Raw genomic sequence first — 15,745 nt, 5'->3', positions numbered from 1 at the left:
ATGCTGTGTAAGTTCTGGCTGTTGGTGTTGTGGGCAGGAAGTCCCCTGTGTCTCTTACAGTGACAGGCGGGAAACCAGAATAGAAAACTAAAAAAAAGCTCTTTCTATCACACATGCTCATGATTACAAAGTCACTGACTCACACACACAGACACATTGTATATTTGTCAAACACACATACACATTTACGTACATTTACATACATATATACATACACACACACACACACACACCGAAAGGGAAGTATTTTGGCCCAAAGTCAGGGCTGACTGAGAGAGAAAGCAAGAGAAGCCATGGCACTGGAAGCCAACTAGGAGCAGTTAACCGAGAATGACAGAGAATATGGAGAGATATAATTCAGGTGGAAAAGTATTCCCAGAGTCGATGTAATGTTAAAGGCAGTTGTAGTGAGCGCAGTCACTAGGATACTTAAGTACAGAAGCAGATTAGCAGCGTTCCGGGGCCAGGGTGCACCGCAGGTAGCCCCAACTCTATCAAACAGGAAATTACGTCAAGGAGCTTCTGAGAATAGGGTCCGATTACAAGAAGTGAAGCCTTTCTCTATCTCTATAAACAGGTAGACTGAATGTAACTGTCATCACTGTACCTGCATCACAGCGCTGTTTTACAGACCAGGATGAAAACTGTGTTGGGACTTGTGGTGCTGCTGGCTGCATCTTCTCATGGTAAGTGTGTGTGTGTGTGTGTGTATGTGTGCAGGATGTGTTTCAGTGTGTTTCTGTGTGTGTGTGTGTGTGTGTGTGTGTGTGTGTGTGTGTGTGTGTGTGTGTGTGTGTGTGTGTGAGAGTCTGCTGGATGAGTGTGTATGTGTATGTGTGTGTGTGTGTGTGTGTGTGTGTGTGTGTGTGTGTGTGTGTGTGTGTGTGTGTGTGTGTGTGTGTGTGGTGTGTGTGTGTGTGTGTGTGTGTGTGTGTGTGTGTGTGAGTATGTGTGTGTGGGTATGTGTGTGTGTGTGTGTGTGTGTGGGCAGGATGAATGTGTGTGTGTCTGCTGGATGGGTGTTTATGTGTGTGTGTGTGAGTGTGTGTGTGTCTGCAGGATGTGTGTCTCCTTCACGGTATAACATGAGCTGTCTGTAGCCCACTCCTGCTAAACACAACAATGGCTAGCAAGATGCAAGATGCAATATGTTGCTACTCCACCTCCATGTCCTCTACTGCGGGGCACGTGGCAGTTAAAATAACTTGGAGGGTTAGACACGTTTAAGGCTCGGTATTCTGGTTTTAGCCAGGTTTCAGTTAGACAAAGTATTTCAATATGGTTGTCTGTTATCAACTCATTTACAAGTGCAGCTTTTAGATGTTAAGGACCTTATGTTAGTAAAGCCCAAATGTAAGTTTGTACTTGTAGCAATTTGTACAGATATAGTATTTGTCTTAATCACACACACACACACACACACACACACACACACACACACACACACACACACACACACACACACACACACACACACACACACACACACACACACACACACACACACACACACACTGCAGCAGGTCCAGAGCCAGGGCTGGGTTAGGGCAGACATCATATCACCAACAGGGCTTTATTATGTATGTGTGTGTGTGTGTGTGTGTGTGTGTGTGTGTGTGTGTGTGTGTGTGTGTGTGTGTGTGTGTGTGTGTGTGTGTGTTTCTGTGTGTGTGCAACATCTCTATGCAAGATATACTCTGGGCATATTTTATATCTTCCGAAACATACACATCTCTGTGGCCATGTTTTTCCTAGTTTAAACTCTAAGTTAAAGTTCAGTATTTCTGACCGCAATAAAGTTCCCCTTTGAAATGTCCCTTTAAGGTTTAACCCTGAACATGAATAGAAAATAATCTACAGAACAGGTATAAGGACAACAGCAGCACCTGCTACTTTAGTTCATCAGCACACACAGCTTATGACCCTGATATGCTCTCTTGACTGGGGTGGGCAGGAAGGGGTATGTGGGCTGGTGGAGGCATTTAACATCTTTGTTTGTTTTTCATCAGCATAATTATAAATCACTTTGGAGTGCTGATTAAGGTACAAGATTTGACTTAGTATGTATCCAGGGGGCAGTCAATAGTAATTTTATGTCATCAGAAGTGATAGTTGGATAGTTGGATAATTGGAATGCAGGATTGGCGTGTGAGTTTTTATTTTGAGTTTGATGCTGCCTTGTGTTGTTGAGAATAACTGGATTGACATATCTGACACCACAAATGGTATGGAAACAAGAGTATATTTCCCCCATCTGTCTGCATTAAATGTGACATTTGACAACAGTATTACAGTCTTGGACATTCATTGTAAAAGCATGATCATTTTTGACCGGAGAGACTGTTCAATTATTTAAAAAAAACCTTACTATAATTTATTTTATCCATTCAAGTAGGTAGGGTGAAGAATGCTTGTGTTTAAGAGAGTTTTATTGTGGACAGAAGTTTCAAAACAGTCATTTTGGACAGGGACACAACATGAGGGTTAAGCTACTGTCCTCCAATACAAAACTTTACATGATTATACATATTGAGGGATGCCATCCAGATAATTGTAGTGTGCTGTTTCTATCTGTTATACAGTGACTTCTCAAGGCCAAGACTGGCCACTCTATCTGTGTTTCTGTCACATACACAGGGCTATTAATAACACAAACAACTGATACAACTCACTGATACAGATGTGTTCAAAACATTTGAGACAAAATCTCCTATTTTTGAACAGGTGTGGGCTCCATCAGTGATGCTACTCAGGATGCTGTATGTTATGGGGCTCTGGGAGGACCTGTGTATCTGCAGCTGATGAGGGACACCAGTGGGCATACACTGAGCTTTCGTAATGAACATGAAACCATTTTTAGATTCAGAGCATCCAAGACAACATTCCTTAAAGAGATCAACACCCCATCATTCATCCAGAGGTGGCAGTTTGTTCATGATAACGGGACCCTGATTATTAACCCTGCAGAGAGGACAGACGCAGGAACATACAGAGTGGAGATCCATGAGCAGTCAACAGGGAAGGGAGTGGGAGAGCACACAGTACAGCTGATCATTGAAGGTAAATCACTTCATCTTGCCTCTTATGCGTTATTAGATTTAACATCTCCTGCACCGTCATTCTGAACTCAAACAGTGGGACACAGTGAAGTTTAGTGAGGATCTCCAAGGCGTCAAAAAGGACACAGTGCAGTTGATTGAAAGTAAATATCCTCATCTGCTCTGCAAGGCATAAGTAAATTTGATAGTGCTGTCAGTTAAACGCGTTATTAACGGCGTTGACGCAAACCCATTTTAACGCCGTTAATTTTTTTTATCGCAAGATTAACGCGACATTTTTTTCAAATTTTTTTTTTTTAGATTAACGTTCTTTTTGGCCTCGCAAACTGTGTAATAGGCTAACGTTACGGTTTGAGTGAATGGTGAGCGCGATACGGCGAAATGGATGATAAAAAGCTTCTGAATGGAAAGTTTACTTTTAAAAGTTGTGTTGTGCAAAAGAAGCGACCTTCACTGTTCTCTGAAAATGTCAACAGGCAGCTGGCTGACAGCAAAGAAGTAGTAGGCTTACCTTTTATTGGTAACCCAACTGTTAATGTTCATTGTTTCTGAAATAAGAGGCCTAACTGCTATGTTCCCAGCAAATTTGAAAAAAAAAAATATTAAGCCATGGTTTAACTGCACTATAGGCTGAGTCCTTGTTTACCTGAAATGTGCACTTTATAATTTTATTTTGTTCCACCCTGTTTGGCAATGTTGGTTTTCAATAAAATAAAACATTTACATAAAGCAAGCCAATCCACTTTTCCATGTTGATAAGGGCATTAAAATAAAATTAAAATGATGGAAAAAATGTATAAATGAAGGGACATTTAGAATAAATACAAATTTGCGATTAATCGCGATTCATTTTGAGTTAACTGTGACATAATTGTGATTAATCGCGATTAAATATTTTAATCGTTTGACAGCACTAAAATTTGATAATCTGCCTCAGCATCTGATTCACTGTAATGGTAGTAAGTAAAGAGAGAGATCTTGAGCAGTCTTCCCCTGCATACCTAGTGAAACACAGCTAGAGATCTATGAACTCAGAAGTATGGGGCCTTTGCAACATGAAATAGTTTTTCTAATTTTATTTACAAACTGTTCTCTTTACAACTTTCACAATACATGTTCATGTCATTGAAATCCTTTCATGAGCCACACAAATCTGATCTGTCTGTGTTTGAAGCAAACTACATTCTGCATTCCATGCCCCAAAAGTGAATTTGAGGTACAAAATGTATTCTGTCCATGACATGAGTGTCTTTCACATTCATTTCCTCTCACTAACCGGAGTAACATCCACATAATTCTGCCAGAATTATCACTAAATTAACTTCAGCCTTTGCATGAAACACAAAAAGCACCCAGTGTCAGGCCGGAGTCAGGGATTGATGCAGATATAGTGTCGAAAACTTTGTAATTTTATTTTCAAAATCAAGAATGAATCCAAACCTCCATAGAAGATCCATATAAAAAAAACTAAATAAATATCTCAGGAAGAAAACAGGGCACATCATTTTGGGGAAATCTAACACAAAACAAGTCAAGAAACAGTCCCAGGATTACAGGCAAGACCAAAAAGGTAACTCCAGCATGATATGTGACTAGTCCATAGAACACAAAGAATCAGTGATGACATTCCCAAAAGACCAGGTATAAATACTCAGGATAATTAGTCAAGTGATAATTAGTCTGATGAACAGGTTAGAGCAGAAAATGGCAGGAAAACAAGCAAAGGCAGGAAGTAGACACAGAAGGTGAGAGGTCATGTCTGCAGTACATGGACAACAAAAATATACACAGAGCACATGGTAAACCCAAAACAGAAAGCTAAAGGAGTCCCTAACGGTCCTCTAGAGGCCAAAAAATGTCCCAACTCGTGACACACAACATCAGCAGTGCATGGGAAACAAAACTACTTCCCTCCTGCACAAGTAAGGTTGAGACACATAACAAAGAGGGTTTACAGTTTACAGTTTGTGTGTGTGTGTGTGTGTGTCTGTATGTGTATGTTGGCTTATCTTAGTTGCTTTAAATTCCAACTTTTTGGATATAAGTTTATCTCCACACATGAAGACATGTTTGTCCTCACATTACTCCTCTCCTCCAGCCCCTGTGTCTGATGTGGACCTGTCAATCAGCAGCTCAGCCAATGGGGAGTGGAGGGTGAGGTGCTCCTCCAATGGGGACAGTTCCCAGTACAGTTGGTACCTGGATGGGAGGCCTCTGAGTGAAGCTGATGCTGATCTCAGCCCAGATAACCAGACTGTCCTGTTCAGTGGGAATGTGACTGGAGGACTCACCTGCAGCGCCTGGAACCACGTCAGCAGCAGGAAGAACTCAGCTCTCCTGCTGGACGCCTGCTCTGGTACACACACCACTACAGTCATGGAACTCTGCTCTGGTGAGTTACTGTCCAAATTCCCTATTATTCCACTGTCTAAAATGATTAGCATTTTACCAGCAGTTTCTAACTGCAGCCTCCTGACTCCCATATATTTCTTCCTCTCATGGATATATATTAACCTTTCATTAGTTAAAACTCATGCAAATGATGGGCAAGTCACTCCATACACAACTGTTGATCAGACCTCTGTCCCAAAAGCCCTAGCTACTGTGCTAACAGCACCCCAGTAACATCCACAGATGCCCCAGTGAGGCCCACACATGCCCTCATAATGTCACACTACTATCCCCCTGCCCTAGTGAGTGGCTACTGGCAAAGGCACCCCTGTTTCCTCACCCCTGTATCTAGAGAAGACACCTACAAGCTTGGCTCTCATCACTGTATTCATGACCTTCTGTTTGCAGGTATTTCTCCAGTGTTCATCAGTGTGTGGCTGGCAGAGATCATCATACTCACATCACTGTTGGTGGGAGGGTATTACCTCTACATAAGAAACAAGAGAACACACACTCCAGGTCAGAATGCACACATTACAAACTTTTATCTTCTGTTATCTCTACACTAGAAACAAGAGATTACACCAGGTTTGCAGAGAGACCTTTAACATAAGAGTTGTCAGTTGTTTGAGCTCCCTTGTGCTGTGAGTGAGGTATGAGGGCTACTGAGGTGTCTCAATGAACAAAAATACTTTTACAAGGCAGAGGCACAGAACTCCACAATGCAAAGTAGAGTTTCCTCAACCTTTACTCCTCTCATGCCTGTGTGCTGTATGTGTTCAGGTGTGCACAGATAGACACTGGTGTTTCTTCTCTCCCTCAGATGAGTGTAAGGACCAGGAAGTGGAGCTCACTCCGACCTCTATGAGCCGCAGGAGGAGGAGGACACCAGAGGAGGTGCAGATGCAGTGACTCCCCATTGGCTCAGACGGTGTCCAGCACCAGAATACTCCCAGATTTAAAGAAATAATTTCAAACACAACCTATAAGAAACATTTATTAAAGATATTAGATTAGATATTAGAGTCTGATGAATACCCAATGATTCTTGACTGGAGCACATCAGAGAAACTGAAACTGGCTTTAATGGTAAACATGACATTGTGAAATATAGAGTACAGCCCTCATGAACTCACAGAGCACATTCTGTGACATCACACACCAGTTCCCCGAAAAGCTTTTGCATTTTTTTATTTATCTTTTTTGCCACCTTTGTGTATGTATTACACACACACACACATACACACACACATACACACACACACACACACACACACACACACACACACATACACAACAACGAGTATCCTTCATCCTATATTCTGTCTTAATCTGTGTGTTGCTGAGGGAAGCTCCAATCTCTGAAAGTCTCTTAGAGCCTCATACACACACTCTCTCTCTCTTTTCTCTCTCTCTCTCTCTCTCTCTCTCTCTCTTCTCTCTCTCTCTCTCTCTCTCTCGCTCTCTGCTTTGCTTTGCTATTTTGTATACCAATAAAATTGTGCTCATCTGACACGTGAGTCCTGCACTTATTACCCAGAAGCTTCTGATGGTTGTTGTTTGCATAGCTCTATAAGTAGTAGCTACTGATTGTGTCATTCTAAACATGACATTTTTAAATGTGCTTATTGTCCATTGCTGCTATCTAGTGGAGAGGATTTACATTGGGACTTCAGCACATCCTTCTGAGAACACTTTAAGTATTATATAATATAAAAAATATAAAATCATATTTAGGATTTTTACATATGCTTGCAGAATGCCATATTTCAGTACATTAGCCACAACTGGTTTTCATCACTGATGAATCATCGTTGTGTAACTCCGTTACGACACTCAGGCCAGTTACACTTCCACACACACACTAATAGCATGGCCAAGGAAACACACTACTTCACACACACACACACACACACACACACACACACACACACACACACACACACACACACACACACACACACACACATTTGCACGATGCCTTTGAAGATACACACAAGTAAGCATCATCTGTGGTATTGTTGTAGCGTTGGTGTATGTGTGTGGACCCACTCAAAACAAACAATAACATAGTTCTCCTGAAGGATTTAACAGGACATCCATCAGTCCATCCTTAACTTTCCAACAACTAAAGAGAAAACCATATGACCATGTGAATAATAATTACATTATGTCCTGACAGTGTGTTCTGTAGTCATATTTGTATGTCAATGAGAAGTCTCAGTTTCCTGCACCACTTCTAAATAGATATGAATATGAAGAATCACATGACACATTGCTAGTGAAGTGAACACTAGGACTACCTGTGTGCCTGCAGCTGATGAGGAACACCACAGGACATGACCTGATATTTCATAATGAAACTGAAGGGATTTTTGCATCCAAAGGATCCAGGACAGTGCTCCATAATGAGTTCAACACTGAAACTAACACTGAAATCTTCTCTGGGACCTGAACGTAGCTGAATGTCTTCCACAACTGAATGTGTGGCACCAATCCAAAGGCATTAGCAAGGTTCAAACTTACCACACAGAAGTCCTCTATCCCTCCTGCCTGAGTTTGATGCCAAATCATGCTGCTATGTTCCAAACATCCAGAAAACCTGGGATTCCTGCTTTCTGCAAACTATTTGCCTTTAGATAGGAGACCAACCTCCTTGTTACCACACTAAAGAAGATCTCTCCTTCCACATTTCATGGCATTGTTCTCCTTAAGAATACAAATATCACTGTCCGACAGCACATCCTCTGAATTGTTTCTTTTTTTTTCATATAATCACCATGAGCTTCCATAGATACTTGAATTTGCTTCTCCTTCCAACTTTTGTTACTAATTCCATATCTTTCAATGCTTGTCATTATAGATGACCTCACACATGCAGCTCAATTTATTCTCCACTGTACCATTCAATCCTTTCAGAATTAAAACAACATTGATGAAATTCCATACAAAGAGTTGTAATCTTGACGATCAAAAACATTATCAAACACAAGTTCACTTGTGTCCAATTCCAAATCCAACAGAAAAAGGGAAAAACTGATCCTGGGGTAATTGTAATTCAGTCACAAAAAAACACAAACACAGAAACGTTAGATATACAGGTTCCTGTTCTTATCCTAAAGCAGTGCACTTTCTTGGGCTTTTGTGCCAATTCAAGCTTTTTACCTACCAAGTCCTTTCCCAAGTCCAACATCTTAAACGGATGAATATTGACTGAAATACAAGGTAAAATGTTGTTTATCTTTTTCACTCACTATTTATACCAGGCAGAGTGTGTTATTCAGCAGATAGTATGTGTTGTATAACAGGTAAATTGTGTTATTCAGCATGCAGAGTGTGTTATTAAGCAGATAAGTAAGGGATAATGTATAGAACGCCGGTTATTATCGGGAAAATAAGCCCCGACAGGGCGAACAGCACCCCGACGCGAAGCGGAGGGGTTTTGCTTCGCCCTGAAGGGGCTTATTTTCCCGATAATGACCGGCGTTCTATACATTATCCCGCTTATTACACGGCTACTTGCCAAAACGAAAAAATAACTTAACACAGTGTGTCTTTTTATAATATTATTTTAATTACAATTTATTTGTTACCATTCGTGGTGTTAAAAAGCAGAGAAATAGTTCGCCAAAGACGTTGAACTTCAAAGACGTTGAACATTCTTTAGAACACAGCTGCTCAACTGTCAGCTGAAACTCAAGATCAGATCAGCTGACGTCGCTAAGCAACGGAATACACTGAGGTTGATAAATTACCGGACTACTTGCGGAGTGCTACGAAAGACGTGAATCCGAGGCAAAAAGGCCACTTCCCTTGACAGCGCTGCGCGTCGGGGTGTTGTTCGCCCCGTCGGGATTTATTTTTGGATAATGACCTCCGGACAATACATTATCCCTTACTTATTAAGCCGGCAGAGTGTGATATTAAGCAGAAAGTATGTGTTATTTAACAGGTAAAGTGTGTTATTAAACAGGCAGAGTGCAATATTAAGCAGATAGTATGTGTTCAATCAGTAAAATGATGCGCATCAAGGGAGAGAGGAAGGTTTCACTCAATTGATTCACCCGTGTCTCTGATTAGACATTATAATAGTCCAAGTTTAACAGAATAATGGGTGTCAACCAATAGCCCCGACCCTACATAAATATAATCAGTAGAGGGGGGGGATATGTAGAGTTGAAAGTTGAGTGCAGGTTACCATGTTTGCTCTCTGCACAGCACTGTACCCGCTGGCTACCGTTACATAAATAGTGTGTGTGTGAACAAATATAAATTGGTCTCGGCACAGCACTGGCTACCGTTACACGCACCCCCCTAAACCTCACTCCCAATCAGACACTACAGCACCACCTGCGTTATGTGGACAACATCAGTCCCAGACTCGAACTCGCAACCCCAGACATTGGAGGCGGGGTCTGTATGTCATGTATACCCCAGAAATAAACTACCAGGAAATAGGCAAAGCTAAATGGTTCGTATTAAATTTGCTTTAAAAGTTACAAAAATACGCTAATGTTAAGTGATGAAAGGCTAACTTATTTTAAGGTCAGTGTGTGTGTGTGTGTGTGTGTGTGTGTGTGTGTATGTGTGTGTGTGTCTTAGCCTCAGATTAAAGTTTTGTCACACACTTTGAAAAAAAAAAACAGAAAAACAAAAAGATAAAGGGGAAGTCTGAAGGAGTGAAGAGTGCAGAGAGAGGGAGTGATGTCAGAGACGAAAGAGGAGGTTCAGCAAATCAGACCACAGATTCTCAGAGAGAAACGTACCAGTTTCCTCACTCCTGTATCTAGTGTAGACACAGACACACTTGACTCATCCCACATCACCTCAGTAGCATCTCCTACTGCACCTCTATCCCTCTGCACACAGACATGCAGGCTGTTCTTCTGCTCTTACTGCTGGCTGGAGCCTCCAAAGGTAAGCAGTTTTAGAATTAAATCAAAGCGTTTGGCTGGATAAGTGTGTTGTGTTGTGAGATGTTTGTTGTGTTTGACTTAACTACAGCTTTAGTTGACTAATTTATAGCTTGTAAAAGTAAACAGGGAAAGATAAAGCCACACCTGAGAGCAGATGACGCTGCATTAGGGCCAGATCTGTGCAGTAGGGCCAGATGTGGGCCGGATTAATGCCAGATGTGGGCCGGATTAATGCCAGATATGGGCCAGAGTCAGCCTCTCTCTGGGACTCACACATGCTGCTGCGTAGGATTAAACTCCTCTGCATGAGGGAGTCATTTCTCAGAGAGCAGGAAGGTGGGCCGGATCCATTATCACACATCTGTGTCGGGTCAGAGTCCAGAACTATTCCAGAATTCTCTATCTGGGTAAAGTCTGAGTATGTGATCCACCATACTGCTCTGTTTCAGTAGTTAACCACAACCTAATGCACAGAGTGGGCCCTTTTTTACCATAAAAGGCACTGCTGCTAGCTCACAACAGCATCAGGAACTATGATAGTCATCAGAAACAAGCTCACACATTTGACCACTGTGATGGTAAAGTGATAAAAATAAGAAAGAAACACTAAAAGCAGAAGGGGGGAGTGTGAGAGTTCAACACACACACACACACACACACACACACACATACACAGACACACACACACACAGACACACACACACACACACACACACACACACACACACACACACACACACACACACACACACACACACACACACACACACACACACACACACACACACACACACACACACACAAACAGTGTCTGAGCCTATTTCATCTGCTGCACCATCTCAGGTCCTGCTGACCTAAGGCCATAGGAACAGCAGGAACACCACCACACAGGCCTTTATGAGGATAAGGCTTCATTAGTGCAGCTCTACAGTTAAACTACATCTGTTTCACCTGCAGGTCTGGACTCCACCTGCAATGCTACTCAGGATGCTACATGTTATGGGGCTCTGGGAGGACCTGTGTATCTGCAGCTGACGAGGGACACCACAGGATATGAACTGAAGTTGTTCAGTGGAGACAAGAATATTTTTACATCCAAAAGCTCCAAGACAGTGTTCTATAACGAGTTCAACACCCCATCATTCCGTCAGAGGTGGCAGTTTGTTCCTGATAACGGGACCCTGATCATAAACCCTAGAGAAAGGAGAGACTCAGCAACATACAGAGTGGAGATCTATGAGGAGTCAACAGGGAAGAGAGTGGGAGAGCACACCGTACAGCTGATCATCGAAGGTAAAACCCTTCAACTCATCTCTGAACCTTTAAGAAGTTAAATCATCTTTGGCAGTGAATTTGGGTGGGTGGGGTATAAGTTCAAGTATAAATGCACACATGAAGATATTTTTGTCCTCACATTACTCCTCTCCTCCAGCCCCTGTGTCTGATGTGGACCTGTCAATCAGCAGCTTAGCCAATGGGGAGAAGAGGGTGAGGTGCTCCTCCAATGGGGACAGTCCTCAGTACAGCTGGTCTCTGGATGGGAGGCCTCTGAGTGAAGCTGATGCTGATCTCAGTCCAGATAACCAGACTCTCCTGTTCAGTGAGGATGTGACTGGAGAACTCACTTGCAGTGTCTCAAACCACGTCAGCAGCACAAACACCTCAGTTCTGCTGCTGGAGGTTTGCTCTGGTCAGTTAGTAGGACATTACTTTACATCTGAGTGATTTAGTGGTCATGACAACATCAGTAATACAGACATCAGGCATGCAGTCATAACAGTTATGAAGATGCTAGCATGGCACTGGATTATATACTAATAAACTGTTATATCACTGGATCATCTATCATCTACCATGTGTTACAAAGGCTTATGACAGTGTTGCTATCTGTTATAACATGTTTATGATATGTTTATGCCCTTTGATGGAGGATGTATTCCAGTCACATAGAGCCTCCTCCACTGTGTGTCACACCAACTAACCAGACTAACACGACTCTTCCCTCTACCCACCCAGGTCCCTCAGTGACGGGTAAGTCAGTGATCTGAGTGTGCTGTAGACATGATCATTATCTTAATGTTCACTGGAGGTGGTTAATAACATATCTTACAGTAGGTGAGTCTTCTTATAACTGTGTGTGTGTGTGTGTGTGTGTGTGTGTGTGTGTGTTTTCTCTCTTTCAGTAATAGTTATTTATGTGTTATTATGCCTGACTGTGTGTCTTTGTGTCGCTGTGGGGACGTTCTGCATCAGAAGGAAAAAGAGGAATACACACACTCCAGGTAAGAAAGCCTGTGCCACCACTCTTTCTGCATGCAGACACACACAAATGCACATATATCATGCACACACACAAACACACACACACACACACACACACACACACACGCACACACACGCACACACACGCACACACTCACAAATTATCAAGTGAAATACCCAATGGATGCCTGAAGGTGTGGCTGTATTTGTGTTAGCAGTGAGTAAAAAGAAAGAGCCTGATGATTTGGTGTACGTCCAGATGACCACTGGTAGCAACGGCAGAGGACGAAGATCAGACATTCAAGGTCAGAATACACATATCAGCACACACACACCCCCTGCACCTGCTTCATAACTACATCTGCTTTGTGTCTGTATGGTCATCAGGTACAAGAGTGGAAACACAGGATGTGGTGTATTCTGGCATTGCCTTGGCAGAGCAGCAGGCATAAAAGCAGGAAGTCACCAGCAGGTGAGTGTCTGAAAGAGGGACTTTATTCACACACACACACACACACACACACACACACACACACACACACACACACACACACACACACACACACACACACACACACACACACACACACACACACACCGGTATCCATGTCATTTATCATACACCACGTCAATTATGCCAGCGGTTTCATCAACCATTACACCTCTTTACAGTTTACAAACATCCTTACTCATTGTTTTGTCTGTGAAAATAACCACACCATACAATGTCTTGTCTTATAAATGTTCCGTTCATTTAGTTTAAAATCTCACATCAATTCCATATTGCATAACGTTTGTCTTACCGTTGTTCAGTGTCTCGTCTTCTGTCTTAGGTCTTAGAGCTCTCATGATTTGCCTTTGACCAACTATTTTGGTTGAATAAGTCATTTGACTATTTGTATGATTGTATATTTTGACTACTGTCCTTTATTTCCTGTATTGAAACATGTTTCTTTAGTATAAGTATTTTCCTTGTTTTTACTGCCTTTTTGGCCCTATTTGGGACAAATAAAAGATTCCCATCTTAAACCTAAACCTCCTAAGTCCTCCTGAGAGTTTCTCCATCTAGCTCAACCGCTTCGAACACACCTACCCTTAACATACGGCAACATAGACTAACACACAAACGTTGTGAGCTCTTTTTCCGGATGATAGTGGTTCAGGAGGTAGAGGAGTCACTTAGTAATTGGACGGTTGCTGGTTCGATCCAGACTCCGTCCTTACCAAGTGTCAAAGTGTTCCTGAGCAACACACTGAACCCCTAACCGCTCCTGATGTGCAGGTTGACAACTTAGATAGTAGCCTCTGCCATCAGTGTATGAATGGGTAAATGTCTGAGGCATTCATCTGTTAAGCGCTTTCAGTGCTCTATGAGTAGAAAAGCGCTATATAAATGCAGTCCATTCTCCTTTTATAATTTTTTGTTTCGAGAAGCAGGCCTCAGTTCTGAGATGTTAGTGGCAGTATCATGAACTAAGTTAGAGTGTTCTGTTTTTGGGATAAATAGCCCAGAGTTCCGGACCCGTTTTCACAAACAACTCATAAGATCCATTAATTTCCGAAATAAAATGAAATGTAACGTTTGATTGTAAAATTAAACTAGCTCCCGTCTACACAAACGTGTCATCACACAGATGCATTTTCAAAACTGTGCAAAGATACTCTGTTTGTGGGCAGAATATTCTGTTATTAAGTAATGCGTAGCCTTCATTTGTGGTCTGAGCCTGTTTAAGAGTTTCATACGCAGGGATCAACAATACTTAATAAATATGTAATCATGATATTAGTGCATTCATCATGCCAGAATCCCTTCCATCATACAGGAGCAAGAGTAGCTAATATTTATTATGACTGCATATTATGACTGCATGATAATTCACTTGTATACACCTTCACCTAAATCAGTAATTTTACAAACGATTACTTTCATGATCCATCATTGTCTGTGATTCACATTCAGGAATCATTCTGAATCTCTTTCTCTCTCTCCCTCCTTTCCTCTCCCTCCCGCCTTCTCTCTCCCACTCTCCCCAGCTGAGGTGTATGAGTCGGAGTATGCTAAGGTGTCTGCCTTCAGTAAGCGACAGGGCCCAACTGAGAGTCACAGGCCAGAGGAGTCGGTTGAGTACGGGGAAGTGAGAGTCCACACACCACCCTGACCCACAGCAGGCAGACAGTGTGTATGTGTAACAGTGTATATGTTTGACAGCGTGTAAGTGTGACAATGTGTGTGTTTTACAGTGTGTATGCTCACGTGCACAGTGGCCTATGTTTGTGTGTGTTTGGGTGTGTGTGCATGCATCTGTAGTGGCTTGTGGCAGATTGTGTGTGTTCCTCATATCAGGTCAATGTGGAGGATAAATACCTGACCACAGCAGACACAACTAATCAGGGATACTATAATACTGGAATTATGTAGTTCATTAGCGTTACCATCATGATGAAATTATGTAAATTAAGGGTACTACCGTGATGAAATGATGTAGTACAGGAGTCCATCAGGACTGGGAGACCTTAACCACACAGTACAGGTGTCCATGAGAACTGAGTATTTTATTTCGTAATAAACAAATCTAATTGACACTTGATTGATAATTTATTGAGGTTTGTAATGTGTAATGTTCAATAATACATGCTGGAGTTATGACAGCTTTCAAACAGGACTTTGTTGTTTATGTATTTTAATTATTGTTTCTGGTGTGTTTCTCTCTGCCAGACACACACCTATTCTTCTCTTCACACACACGCACACGCACACGCACACACACACACACACCCCCCTTATCATGTATAGTGAAAACTGGTAGATACAGGAAGGACAGAACATGATATTGGTGTGTTTGAATGTGTACTTTCCTCTACCTTGAGAGCATGGTCTGTCATGTGACTTGACCTGTCTACATTAATCATGTGACTACTTACTGTACCTGTCCATATTAGTCATATGACTATGTGTTAACATCTAGAAGAAACAGACCAAAGGCAGCCATTTTGACTTGCCCTGATGAAGGCTCTTATGACTGAAATGTTTTTTATTGTTACTATGACTGAACAGCCAAGAGATATTAAAGGCTTTTTGAACATATTACCCTCCTGAGTGCATCAGATTTGTTCACC

At 42.0% G+C, this 15,745-nt stretch overlaps 1 protein-coding gene and 1 long non-coding RNA gene across 2 annotated transcripts; both read left to right on the top strand.

Moving 5' to 3' along the window:
• The first annotated feature begins 9,755 nt into the window (after positions 1-9,755).
• Positions 9,756-12,091, top strand: LOC116220860 (hepatocyte cell adhesion molecule-like). Its single transcript, XM_031569818.2, has 3 exons — positions 9,756-10,367; positions 11,324-11,659; positions 11,799-12,091. The coding sequence occupies exons 1-3, from the start codon at positions 10,322-10,324 to the stop codon at positions 12,089-12,091; spliced, it is 675 nt and encodes a 224-aa protein (XP_031425678.1). The 5' UTR covers positions 9,756-10,321.
• A 245-nt stretch (positions 12,092-12,336) lies between these two features.
• On the top strand, positions 12,337-14,808 carry LOC116220767. The gene is made up of 5 exons (XR_004163846.1): positions 12,337-12,397; positions 12,550-12,648; positions 12,847-12,933; positions 13,016-13,100; positions 14,663-14,808. It is a non-coding gene; the product is annotated as an uncharacterized LOC116220767 (long non-coding RNA).
• Positions 14,809-15,745: the final 937 nt, after the last annotated feature.

The sequence above is a fragment of the Clupea harengus genome, chromosome 6, assembly GCF_900700415.2.
Source record: "Clupea harengus chromosome 6, Ch_v2.0.2, whole genome shotgun sequence".
NCBI lineage: Eukaryota > Metazoa > Chordata > Actinopteri > Clupeiformes > Clupeidae > Clupea > Clupea harengus.
The sequence above is the reverse complement of the archived record's forward strand: the minus strand, read 5'-3'. Positions and strand labels throughout refer to the sequence as shown.

Excerpts from the sequence above, each read along its gene's own strand:
- LOC116220860 (XM_031569818.2), top strand. The coding sequence starts at position 10,322 with ATGCAGGCTGTTCTTCTGCTCTTACTGCTGGCTGGAGCCTCCAAAG. Across the intron at positions 10,368-11,323 it reads GCTGGCTGGAGCCTCCAAAG|GTCTGGACTCCACCTGCAAT; the intron begins GTAAGCAGTTTT and ends TTTCACCTGCAG. Across the intron at positions 11,660-11,798 it reads CGTACAGCTGATCATCGAAG|CCCCTGTGTCTGATGTGGAC; the intron begins GTAAAACCCTTC and ends CCTCTCCTCCAG.